The sequence below is a fragment of the Rhopalosiphum padi genome, chromosome 2 (genome assembly GCF_020882245.1).
Source record: "Rhopalosiphum padi isolate XX-2018 chromosome 2, ASM2088224v1, whole genome shotgun sequence".
Lineage (NCBI taxonomy): Eukaryota > Metazoa > Arthropoda > Insecta > Hemiptera > Aphididae > Rhopalosiphum > Rhopalosiphum padi.
The window spans coordinates 37,797,176-37,811,015 of record NC_083598.1 but is presented as its reverse complement, the minus strand read 5'-3'; the positions used below and the strand labels follow the sequence as shown (position 1 = coordinate 37,811,015).

Genomic DNA, 13,840 nt, shown 5'->3' with positions numbered 1-13,840 from the left:
TACCATAATAATATGCTGTCTAGTGTCTACGTCTAACTAGCGCTCAACAGTAAATTGTATGTATAAAAATAATCCTGTTTATTCTTTGTTGTTTCTAAAATTAGAATAATTAGACCTGTTACCAAATTTAAAGGTTAGAATATTATTAAGTGTCCCAAATTTAAAAGCTTAAAAAATATGAGGGCATTGGGCCAATAATAATATTCATATCAAGTTTCCTCCTGATCTCTAATTTAATGTGTACATTGGTTTAAGCTTGTATGCCCATATAATACCTAGGTGTATAATTTTTGATTTTAAAGTATTATTTTCAATTTGAGTCTTTTTTAGCTATCATTGGGGCAAACAACATGAGGAAAAATGATTTATATTACATATCTTGACATAAAAGTTGTATCAATAAAATAGAATATCTGTTATACTTAAGTAAAAATATAACTTTAAGTACCTACATCGTACATGTTAAAATACAATTCTATAAATTTTAATTTCAAATATTCAACTCGCATGAAATTTTATTTATTTACTACTAAGTCAAACGTATACGCCTACTTATGTCTTTTATCTAACGATAAGTAACACAATTACAATAAGTAGAAAAACTGAGCAATTAAAGACTATAGTGTTCCAAGTTAGTCCTAAGTATGCCTAACGAAAAAACATCAATAGGTAACTTTGAAAATAATGTATAGGTAGTGATGATTTTTTAATTTATTCTACTAACATTAAGAAAAAAATTTTTCACAAGATTTATATCAAGTAAATTATTATTTAAATGAATCAATATTGGCTTGATGATTTCAAAACTGTTGGTGTAGTTATTTTTTTTTAAACTACAATCACATAGTTTTATTAAATCATACATTTATTTTCTTATTATTTAAATCTTAAATAGTATGAATACATTAGGTCAAGAAGACCTTAAAGTCAGATCTTAGATCATCTAAAAGTCAGATATTCTTGTTTCTACCTACTGCTTTTGTTAGAATACAAAAAACCATTAACTTAATAATATTATATTTTACATCTATAAATTCCCATATCCACATAATCGGTTGTATGATAGCTCTCACTGACATAATATAGGTTAATTGATCATAAATAATAAATAATAATATTGGTAGTAATTGCAATTTTTATAATTTAAAATATATAATATCATTGTTGTCAAATACATTATAAATATATGTTGATTTAAATTAATACAAATAGTCAGTTTATTTTAAAAAGTTACTATCAAAACATTTATTATTATTATTATACTAAAAAAGTTCATTATTTGGCTAAAAATTGACATTAATAAGAATACATTAAAAGAAAAAAGATGACCAGACATGAGTTAATGATTTTTTTTCTGCAATAATGAAATCAACAAAAAAGTAGCTATTACAACTACAACAACAATAAACTTAAAAGTAATCAAAATCAACAATCAACTGTTATCAGCTATTGTCTACATAACAAACTAACACAATGAAAAAATGTATAAATATCATTGGTTATGTTTTAAAAGAAAATATGACAACAATATACTTAAGTAAACTATCTAATGAACACTTCAAAAATTAAGATAAAACATTATACAATTATATCAAATATTTTAAAAACAAAATATTACACATTTTAAGAAAAGGATACAATTTTTAAAGACTTAATATTATATTTACAAATAAGTAATAAAACAATCAATGTCAAAACTAATATGGTACAATACTAAAAAACTTAAAAATAAACAATTATACATCAAAAATTTAAAATTCCATTATATTAATTTAACTAAATTAGGAAGACCAAATGACTAGAGTTGCATTCCATCCACAAATACAAAACAAACTTATGGAATAATATAAATATACATTTTTTTTGTCATTTACATAATGAACTAATTTTACAATAATTTATACAACTTTATGAAATATTGGTACTTCATATATACGTATTTCAAATCTCTTGTGTTTCAATTCTTGCTTTATCAAATTGGAACAACTACTATTTTATTAATATTAAAATATAAGAAATTCCAAAATTCTTAATATAAGTTAATAAAAAAAAAAATTGATAATATAAATTATTTTTAACAATCAGTAATTTATAAAATCAAGTTGGATGCTCAGTCATTTAAATATTATTAAAATAATTTGATTTTAATTTTAAAAGATCTTATGGTATAATGTTGCATCAATTACAATTATCACTATCAAAATGGTACTTTCTGAATTCTGATAACAATTAACTTTGACGTTACAAATTAAATAGAGATTAACAGTTTAATAACACCAAAAATGTTAATAAATCTTAAGTAATCTCTTAAAGATGTATCATTATAGTTTCAAACCTTAATAATTTATTATTTATTTAAATGTATTTATGTAACAGTCATTTTAGCAATCCCGTTGAGGACCAACTATCTTAATCAGTATGGGGAAAGCTTTCATCATTACATCCATTTATAATATATAACTCATCATTAGGTTCTACTTTGACTTCCTCAGATACAGATGTTCTTGGTCGCTCAGGAGGCTTATGTTGTCCATTAACTATGTTTGATTTGGTTTTAGATTCTTCACCAATTCGTTCAGTTTTAATAAAGTCTATTAACTGATCACTATGTTTTGAATCTCTAGTTGTTTTAAGATTACTACTTGAAGTATTAGATGAGATAATAACCTTAGTATTGTTAATCAATCTACTAAATTTGTTAACATTATTTGAAGCAGTACCATCAGTTAGCATATTAGCAATATTTTTCTTACTAGGATTCAATACTTTACGTCTTAATACATAATTTTTAATAACTTTATTATTGACTAATTTTGTTGATCCTGAGGTCACTTTATTACCATTGCAAATTTTACTTTTTTCAGTAGTTTCTACTGATGATTTTCTCCCAATGAATATTTTTTTACTTATTGATGGACTAGAATTTCCATTTGACAGTTTGTTGCCTAAACTTTTTTTTAAAACAACTTGTTTTAATTTATCTTGTATCAATTTTGATCCACTATCCTTCAATGACCGTTTATCAGTTACCTTTAACAACTGTTTGGATTCACTTGTGTGGGATTCTTTGTTTTTCACTGTACTACTTAAATTAATAGTTTTTGTCTTCCCGAGTAATTTATTTTTAGGCATGGATATTATGTTAGGCTCTTTGGAATAATTTTTTTTAATACTGCTTACAGTCACTGATGAACTTTCACTACTGGACGGACTTGAGCGGTCTGTTTTTTGTTGTAATAAATTAATAGCTGCAGATAATCTAGTTCTTTGACGTAATGTGTTACGAACTCTCTTATTGGTCTCGGGCACTTCTTGAATTAATGGTTTATCATCAGGAAGTTCATTTTTTTCTGTTTTACTTTTTTCAGAATTTCCATCTGGTTCTATCTCTTCATTATCTGAATCAATATGAAGACTGTCAATGGTTTCATCAGAAAAACTACAGTTAGCTTTACTACATTTACACGTGAACAAGCCACCCTTCACTTTCCAGAAAGTGGTACCATAATCATAACTAAAATGATAAAATAAAAAAATATATAAATTTATGGTCTATACCAGGTTATTTATTTATTTATTATTTATTTTTTTTCATGGTTATAAGTGTTCTAACAATGTAACTTTATCATACTGTATTTAATTTAGTCTCCATATATTTTACATTTTTAACTAATTTCCAAATGTTAAAACGTCTATTTCTGTATTATCAATAATTTTAGTTGACTAAGTGAAGGAAACTTTATGTATAAAAAAACTAAGTTATTTCAAATGTGCAACCTACAATTCTTTTTTTTTTTTTTGTGGCCATTGGAATAAATAAATAAATATATTATATAATAATTATTTTGTAACTATATTATTACTAAGTAAGACAGAGCTATATTTTGGTTAAGTACATATTATGTAAAATGTATATGTAATATTGCATTAGTATTATAGATAAAATTATATAAATCAATTTTTAGAATTTATACATTTTTTTAGTAGTATTTAAATGTAAGCACATAGGCGCAACTTGGGTTAGCTTAGCTCAGCCAGTTTTGTCAGTAGCTCGCCAAGTTTTTATGTTATTGTTAATAATCAATATTAGTGGTCTAGGGGCAAAACCCTCATGAGTCACTGATATCAATTTAGCTTCACCATAAATAGAGCTCTAGTTGCGCCTATGTGTAAGCAACTGCATTCATTAATTAATAGCAAAAAGTCTCCTATTAGATCCAAGTTAGGTTAGGTTTATTTAAATTCTGTGTTAAAAGTGGCTTTTATCCAACAAGATTTTACCTGAAGTAGAAAAGAAAATTTAAATATTTAAAATATCATGAAGAAATTATTAATTAGAATTTATTTTTAGTTTAAATCATATCTAACAAACAATTAACTTGTTTTTTTTTTTTGATACTTTAAGTTTGACATGCCTGGTATATATTAATAAATTACAACATTAAATATTTTTTTTAGGTATTACCTTAATTGTTCATTTTTTTTTATGTCTTGGACAGCAAAAAATGCTATTCTAGGAAACCTTTTATCATGGTGGTTGATAAATGATCGAACAGACATTAGATTTGGATCACACGAATGATTAATAAAACGTGACACATTGCTATAGTTATAGGCATCAATGCAATATAATTCAGTAGCTCCCTAAAATGAATTTTAAAAAAAATTATTTTCTTCGAAGATAAAAATTAAATTACAAGTTTTTAACTATTAAGTTCATATTTAACTTACAGGATTCTCTAAATTAAACAAATAAGAATCTTCTTTTAAATCATTTGCTTTTTGATCTGTAATTATTTCACCAACATACCTTAAAACATAATACATATATTATATTTTTCAATTGAAATACATTGATAAATGCTAATTTTGTTTAGTCAAATAATTAGTATACATACTCGCACACAAACGTCCCTCTAGATATTGGTTGTAGTGTTCTTACTCCCCAACCCATATCTTTATGCTTGTACAATTCCAATTTTACTTTTATACCTTTTTGTATAACTCTATTGCCACATCGTTGTTTATGACATCTACAGCGCCAATTACACTCATATAATATAACACTTGGATCTGATAAAAAAAAATTGTATTGAAGTTAATTTTAAATATCTAATAGATTATGTTAAATAGTTACTGAAATAATCAAAATCTGAATTCAATCGCCCATTTTCATCGTACAAACAGTCACCGTTAGCTTGTACACATTTACAATCATTTGTATTACAAGCACCATCACAACTGCAGCTCTAAAATAGGATTTTTTTAACTATACATCATTTCACAATTGATTTTAACAACAATATTAACTCACAGCTATATGAGACATGGCAGAATCAACATAGTTTCCTACATCGTAACAGTTTTCTTTGATATACGTAAATTCAACAGGTACTTCGTCATCAATTTCATTCACACACCTGATTGGAGTATCTTCACAACCATGAGTTATATCTCTGTATAAACATATATTACAGTAAATAATTACAGAAGTATTAACAAATAATTAAAAAAAGTAATAGTTTATTTACTCAGAAATAAGAACTGGAGTGGTTTTCACTGCAATAGGTGTTTGAGGCTTCTGAAGTTCTAGTTCAGTATATTCTAACTTAACAGTATTTAAAGGTGGAATGACAGTAACTGGTTTACGTTGTTCTGGTAGTACATTTTTTAATATATTATAGCATTTTGAATTTGGAAGACAGAGGTCTATTGGTCTTTTTTTCCCCTTGTTTCTATGCCAAGCCATAGCACCTTTATCTAATAGAAATGATACTATGTCTACAGCATTTTTACGAGCAGCGATATGTCTAAAAATTATGAACGAAAAAATGTAATGCAGTTAAATCAGACGAAAATAAAATAAATGTACTAATAGATACTTACAACGCAGTTTCACCAGCTTCATTGAGCATATTTACTTCGGAATCATACTCTACCAAACACTGAACAACTTCAAGACATCCAGAAATTGCTGCCCAATGTAATGCAACATTATTTTCATCATCTGATATCCTTGTATTTGGTATAAATGAAATAAAAAACCTAAATATGTGTTAAAATTAATAAAAAAACAATATGGTAAATTATAAAATTTTATTTATTATACTTCACGACATCAATATGACTATTTTCACAAGCCCATACAAGAGGAGTCCATCCCCCATTATCTTTCCAATTTACCATAGAAGGTTGATTATTTAGTATAATTTTACAACATTCTAACTTTCCATTCTTAGCAGCCAAATGAAGTGAGGTCATACCCTGTATATCCTAAAACAATATTTAATAACAACTAATGAATAACAACACAAAAAAAAGATTATTATTTATTTCAAAAAAAAATTAATTATGTATTTCCTCTTACTTTGATTTCAGGACTACCATTAAAGTCGATGAGATATTGAACGATATCGCTATGACCACTTTTAGCAGCCATCCTCATTGGGGATTTCATTTTGTTATCAACCCGGTTTGGATCAACGCCGGCTTTTAGTAATATATATACAATCATTAGGTTTCCTTGTCTACACGCAACATGCAATGCCGTTCGGTTATGATTACTAGGAAATGTGAACATAAGATTGCATTCCGCCTCTATATTTTAACAATTTATATTAATAAAACTTAAAAAAAAAAATTATTATTCATGTTAAAAATAAATTACCTAAAATTGATAAAACCCTTTTTATATTATTTGATTCACAAGCTTCATAAAGTCCTTGAACTGAATACCTATTTAATTAAATTACAAAACTTAATAAACATGAATATTTCAAATAACAATAGAAAACTAGTGAATATAAACAAAAATAAATTACTTCTTATGAACAACAAACATAATATCATATATAAATATATAAATATAAATTAAATCACAATTTAAATGATTGAAATATTATTTCAATTTATTAATTATTATTCACAGTTAAATATTATCCAATTAAAAGTAATGTAAACTTTCTAATAATTATATAGTTATATTATGTTTGCCATTTAGACTAATGTAAAAGATTTTTTTTAAATTAATTATAAATTGTTATTATAAATACAAATAAAATGTATTTAATTATTATGTTATTAAGTATTTGATTATCAACGAGTATACTTATTCAAGAAAACTATTAATTCTATCCAAGTCATATTATATTGACATTAACGCTTACTCAGTGAAGTAATGCTAAAAATATTTGTCGGTATTTACTATTTTTAAAGCAGGTAAGTTACAATGATAAAAACCTTATTAAGGCAAAAAATTTTTTCTCACTTCACACATTTATTATCTTTGCAGGTCTTACTATGACAATCATCTGTATCTATCAGTTATCACAAAATAGTACTTAATATTTTTGAAGATGGTCTTTTGTATTTATTTATTGTAGTAATTTTTCAAACAATAACTATAAAACCCCAATGAAAAACAAGGAAGGAAAAGAGCCACATAATACTTAATGCTTTTTCTATTCTTGAAAACTTAAACTCAGAAAAATTACAAAATTGAAAATTACAAATAATTATAGAATATTTTGTTTTGTAATTGAAAAATGGGTTAGGTAAAATGGCCGTATGCCCACATATATGTATTTTTATTTATTTATTTATAAAATATAACATAAACAGATTATCATATATTTAGAGAATATAATATATTTAGTGAGTATATACAATATGCACAGTTAATATACCTCCTCTGCCAATTAACCACTGCACTTACTAATTAATAACTGCTATTATAAAAATTATTTTTAATAACTTACTTAGTACGTTTGGTATCAACAATTTCATCCTTAAGTTGTTGCAAATATTTAGAAAATTCATGTATATCAATTTCTGGTGGACAGTTGAGAGTACTCAATTTTATTTTTCCCACTTCAACAGTAACATGTGATTTAAAATCTTCTCTATGCTGGATTTGTTTCTTAGATGGAATTACAATTTTTTTCAGTTCAAAATCATATACATCAGGATCACCACAGTGTAGACAACCCCTATCATTTTGATGACAACCAATGTGAAAAAAGTGTTTATTTTTGCACATCATAAATATTCCCTAGAAAATAAGTAAAAAAAACAATCATAATTAATATAAATCTCAACTATTTTTGTTAAAATTAAATATAAATAAAAAATAATATTTATATATTAATAATAAAAATTATACTTCACCTCTGAGCAAAACCGTCCACAACGTGGGCAACTGTGGTGTAAAAAAAAGCGCCTCATATGATGCTGACAATATGTGACATAAGGTAGAGCAACATTTGCTCTCAACATAGGCATGTTGCCATATTCATCTAAGTGAGAAGCTAAATTCTTACATGCATAAACCTTTCCATCCATACAATCATGAGCTTTACATGTAATTTTTCCTTCATCAACTATTACTACTTGAATATTTTCTTGACACAAACATAAATGAATTTCTTGTATTTCAAGACCACTGTCATTCATTTTATCTGTAAAAATAATGTATCAAGTATAAAATATAAATAACATTAATACCAAATAAAAAAACAATATTTTTAAATATTTAAATTTGATTTTATACAGTAAATGAATCACAATAGACCTAAGAAGTATCTATCTTCGATTTATAAATAAGATTATTAATTAATTAAATATCAATAAATCCAGATCAGCCAAGACTAGGCCTGGTCAAAGTTTTATTTTACTATAAACTGTACATATAATTGACAAATAACTACTAAAAAATCAAAGCAAATTAGCATCAAATAAATGCCCTGTTTACCTTAGTTAACAAATATATTTTTTATCTATAATTAAATTAAATTTGTCATTAATTTATTATACCTTCTGCATCAATGGTTGAGATACTAGTATCCATATCATCCTGTTCATTTCTTTCACTAGACATTAATGTGCCTATATCGCTACAAACTAAAAACAATACATTTCAATATAGTGGGTAGGGTATATCATATAAAAATGAAATTCAATCCAAATAGTATACCTGAAATAGAATGTCTTTCTGAGTTAGTTTCTGATGAGTCCACATCAAAATTTGTAAGATCAGAGTTCACTTGATTACAAATAGCTTTCTTCATTTTTTGACGTTCTTTTTGTACAATTTTTTTTTTAAAAATATTATACCTTCCACCTCTAAAGAACTTTTTTTTCTTTTTTTTATGATCTGTAATAGTTTCTTCATTTATTTCTTCTTTGATTGGTACATATTTAATATCCTTATTTTCTTTCTCATTTGGAGGTTGTTTTGTACTAACGGGAACAACATTAACTTCATTTGTAACTTCTTCATGCTCAATTTTTATTTTCTTAGGTAATTTTTTTTTTGAATTCATATCAATACTGAACGTTCTTTCTTTTCGAGCAATAGCAGATTTCAACACTGATTGATTACCATTGTTAGACCTTCTTGAAGATCTTTTGAGAGGTATAACTTCAGGGGTGACATTGTTAACTTGTTTTTTCCTTTTCGGGCTATTAGAACTATATTCAGTAAGATTACTAGAACTCACATAAGAATCAGGTTTATTTTCATTAGGCCTCAACGTCAAGATGATTCTAGGTTTTTCTTGTTCAGTTTCATCAGAATTATTTGTAGTCGACGTACTATCAACTTCAGACTGGTTTTCATACATTTTCTTTCTAGATCTGATACTAGCTACTAACTCTTCGTCTACTTGTCCATTTAACTTGAGCATGAGTTCTGCAATCTCATCATCAGGGCTTTTTGCTACAGAAAATTCTTCTTTTATAGTACTTTCAACTACGCTTGTTGTCACCATATTTTCTTCATTAGCCATGTCATCATTATCTGAATCTCCTTCATTGCTGAATCGACTTTTCATTCTAGATAATATCTCCTGAATGTCTGGCCTACTAGGCTTTCTATCTTTTAAGTGGTTCATGTTTATAAATTCAGTAACTGTAAGTTATCTCTGAAAAAATAAATTTTTAGTTAAGTATCTTAATCTAGGTGTCATTAACTATAAAGAATAAACAAAAAGATATGTTTAATACTATCTACTCTGAAAAATATTTAAACATAACTAAATAATACTAAATTACATAAATAAAATAGATGATAACAGCAAAATATTCATAGTAAAGGCATGTTATCATTTGATAGGTACTGATCTGATCAATTGAATTGGAAACTTCAAACATTTAAATAAACTTATAAAACTTTTTGCAAGTACCTAAAATTTCAGTAAAAAATAATAGAATAATGGAAAATGTTCTATTTTGCTAAATTGTTTCCAGAAATGTACATCAAACAACAAAATATGATTAATAATAAAAATACATTAATGTTTTGTTATAATTTGTTCAAACAATCTAATTAAAGAATCGATTATATTGGATATTCTATTGAACTTTATTGCCTAATTTATGAAAAATAAAAACTAACTAGGTAGGTATTTAAACATAAAAATTTTATTACAAATAAATTGATTACTTTTATTCTTCTAAAAATGATAAAAATTACCAAGTAATTGAGTAATGATTTATAGTACCAGTGAACACAATTACATTTATCTGCCTGTACCTAACCTTGTACATATTTTAATTGATTCGGATGAAATAAAAATTGTGACTGAGCACTGAAATGACTAGGTAGGTATACAGTCAAGACTTAACTATCAAAAATGTCATCCTTATCTTTTGCTTGTGTAAATTAAATAACAGATAGATAAAGATTAAATAATTTCTTGTGAAAAGCCTATATACAAGAATTGTAAACTATGCACTGACAATATATACATCATAATATGAACACAAAGACATGACCGACTTGTGGTTCAGGTTGATGGCAGACGTTTAATCGGTGCGTCATAAGTAACAACAAGAAAACAGAGGTGTACGATACAAGTGGTGATCACTATAACAGTGTTTAGAAGACTGTTTTATGTTTGACCGATATGAAAACATATTCAGGTAATTTCAGTGAAGTTAAATAATAATAAAAAATTTAATTAAGGCGAAATCCCATTCAGTCCATTTGGCACCAGCAGCTACTCTGTACACGTCGAAAAGAGCACACAGAAAAACAAGGAGAACAAGAAGAACAAGAAGTGCACAAAGAACAAGAAGGACAAAAAGAACAAGAAGAAGAGCAACAACAAATCACTTACGGTTCTTCTTAGGCGTCCATGGTTTCCAGACCTCCAACTTTCCCAGTGGATTGGCTTCGGTGGCCTAGGAAACTTACACGGCGGACTTGCTCGGACGTGCCGTGGACATGGAACACGGAAAAAGCTCGACGGAGAGATGCGAAATCGGCCCGAAGAGCAGCGGACGACTGCGGTGCGTGCGGGACAGCGCGGCGGGGGCAGCGCTTTCGGCGGCGCTAAAGACGTAACGACGCAAACGGCGGCGGCGAAGATGTTCTTCGGTGAACGAAAACACGCATGATCACCGATCGGTACATGTAATATCGGGCCGCACTGTTGCCAACCTCGGCGGGTCTCGGTACCGTGTTTTCCGTATAATGTGTATAATTATATATCACTACCACTATGTATACGTCTATATACTTACCACTGTGAATTATTATTGCCGAGCTTTCGCGCGACTGCTCGCCGGAACTGAACGGCCCGCGTGGCGGTATAACAAGTGGGCGCGCACCCGCTGCCAACGCCGTCGGTGGGTCGTCGCAACGTATTACGGTCGTCGTCGGACGGCCGAGACCCCTCCCTGCCCCTTCGGCGGACTTTCACCGGTCCCGCCACGGCAGAGTACCTACGTCTTCGGCAGAATAATAATACGCGAATGCCTCCGCCGTGCTCAATAACAATATTATGACCGAAATCTTAGCGTTTTCGTCGTCGCCGTGCCTGATGACTGACGAGCACTCGTCATCTATTGGGCAGAATCCGTCCCGATCGGCGGTGATATCCTACTGCGCGGATCGCCGAAGAACGCGCGGAGACTCGGGGCGCCAGTGATTGCAGCTGCTGGTACCTCGATCGTTTTGGAACCACTGCGATGTAGGTGTAAATTGTTGTGTAATCGCGTCATCCAACGCGCGCCATTCGTATCAATTAATAATATATTATATTGTGTTATAATTAATGTGTCGTCGTCAGCCGTTACGAGCAACGAGCAATATAATAATACATCATATCGTAACGATTTACCAACAGCCACCGTTGAACCACTTAATAGTCGGTCGTATACAGACTACAGACGACATAAACCGCGGGTTGGTTAACCTTATGACGATTCCCTTCGTTCGTCGCCTTTCCATCACTCGCTCGAGTGCGCACATCATCGCGGCGGCGGTGTGCCGCGTGCGCTGCGCTCTGCCAGCCGCCGCCCGGTAAATGGTATAAATGTATGATTAGTAATATGCACATTGTATTTCTATAATTGTATACCAATACCACGACCACGAAATTGCACACTACAAGTTATTATATCATTAATAATACTTATGAGATAGGTCACTGTAACAACACTAAATTTTCGTTCATTTTCAGAAGAGCATTAATACTATTTAAATTATATCTAAAAAAAAAAAATTAAATTTTATATAAATTCTTCTTTAAATCTCATTCCAATCAAAAATATAGACACATACTTTTACGGTTTACCTAACAATCTAGTATGTACGATATCGTCACGACATTGTACACTACAAAATATTAAATATCGCAGCAGCGACGTTTTAATTTTATCTCGTTATCGATGCGCGATATAATAATTAATAATGAATATTACTTAATCATAAACATCTGGCATAGTGACATGCGCAGGCTATCATTGAATATTGATGATTATTATTTAATAATCACGGATGGTTACTGTTGTACGTGGATACTCCTACTAGTCTTACTAGTTACTAGTAACCACTAAACCGTACTCGTCGCAATATTCTCTTGCACATCAGACATTGGTTAGTCAAGCTCAGGACTGGATTAACCATTGAACACTACCTATGCCACTATTGATTGTAGTAAATATTTTCATCGATTACCAAGCGTCCAAGCTGAAAGCTTAAAATCTTTTTTTTCTTATTTAGTTAAATATAATTGTAATAACAATAATAACAAGACACAAGTCCAGTGACATCAATCATCAATGTTTCTACGTGTCATGGCTGATGGCTTATATGTGATGTCTTATACACACATAATAATATGGAATAATCAACTATCGAACTTATGAAAACCAGTCTCTACAATTATTGTTTTCAATATTATCATAGTTGGTCATGTAAAAATATAAAATGTATATAGTATAGTATTTTTATAAGTTAATAGTTATTTGGTATTTGTAACCTATATGGCTATATTAACTATTAATTTCTAATATGGATTCTACAAGGTATTGCTAAATCCATTAGGTAGTGTAAACACTGAACTGATAAATTATAATGTGTAACACAGACACTGATTTGTGGGCGTTTATGTCTCATATAAGTATATAACCATTATGTAGGTACATGCACATTAAAAAAAAAAATTGGCAGGGATGTGCTGATATATAAACATGCATGATGTGTATGGGGAATTTAATAAAAATTGTTCAATACACCTTAATTTATAGACATAGGTAAGTAGCTTTATCCGACCCGCAACAATTTAAATATAATAACACGATTAGTGTTCCGACGACTGCGTATTCCAGCAAATATATCGATTTGTGTCTGTGGCAGTCGGGACCCGCGCAGGGACCACCGTCTGGGCGGTCAGAAAACATGAGGATTTTTATTCCTCATTTTTAAATAGTTAATTTTTATAAGTAGTTCTTACTTATAATTTATAAGTTATAACTCGCTTAAAAATTAGAATATTGTTAAAAAAATCTATCGTACTAATACAGGCATACAGCAGATAATAATATATTCTTATGC

General features: G+C 28.9%; 1 protein-coding gene across 1 annotated transcript; it reads right to left on the bottom strand.

Moving 5' to 3' along the window:
• Positions 1-1,000: 1,000 nt before the first annotated feature.
• Positions 1,001-12,184, bottom strand: LOC132920097 (histone-lysine N-methyltransferase EHMT2). The gene is made up of 16 exons (XM_060982172.1): positions 11,118-12,184; positions 8,972-9,920; positions 8,812-8,898; positions 8,167-8,456; positions 7,758-8,050; positions 6,668-6,735; positions 6,368-6,597; positions 6,110-6,273; positions 5,887-6,045; positions 5,532-5,810; positions 5,315-5,456; positions 5,138-5,249; positions 4,899-5,073; positions 4,732-4,810; positions 4,466-4,644; positions 1,001-3,514 (listed from the first exon to the last, which is right to left on the bottom strand). Exons 2-16 carry the CDS (start codon positions 9,888-9,890, stop codon positions 2,410-2,412), a joined length of 4,281 nt encoding a protein of 1,426 aa, XP_060838155.1. The 5' UTR covers positions 9,891-9,920; positions 11,118-12,184; the 3' UTR covers positions 1,001-2,409.
• Between the last annotated feature and the right edge of the window lie 1,656 nt (positions 12,185-13,840).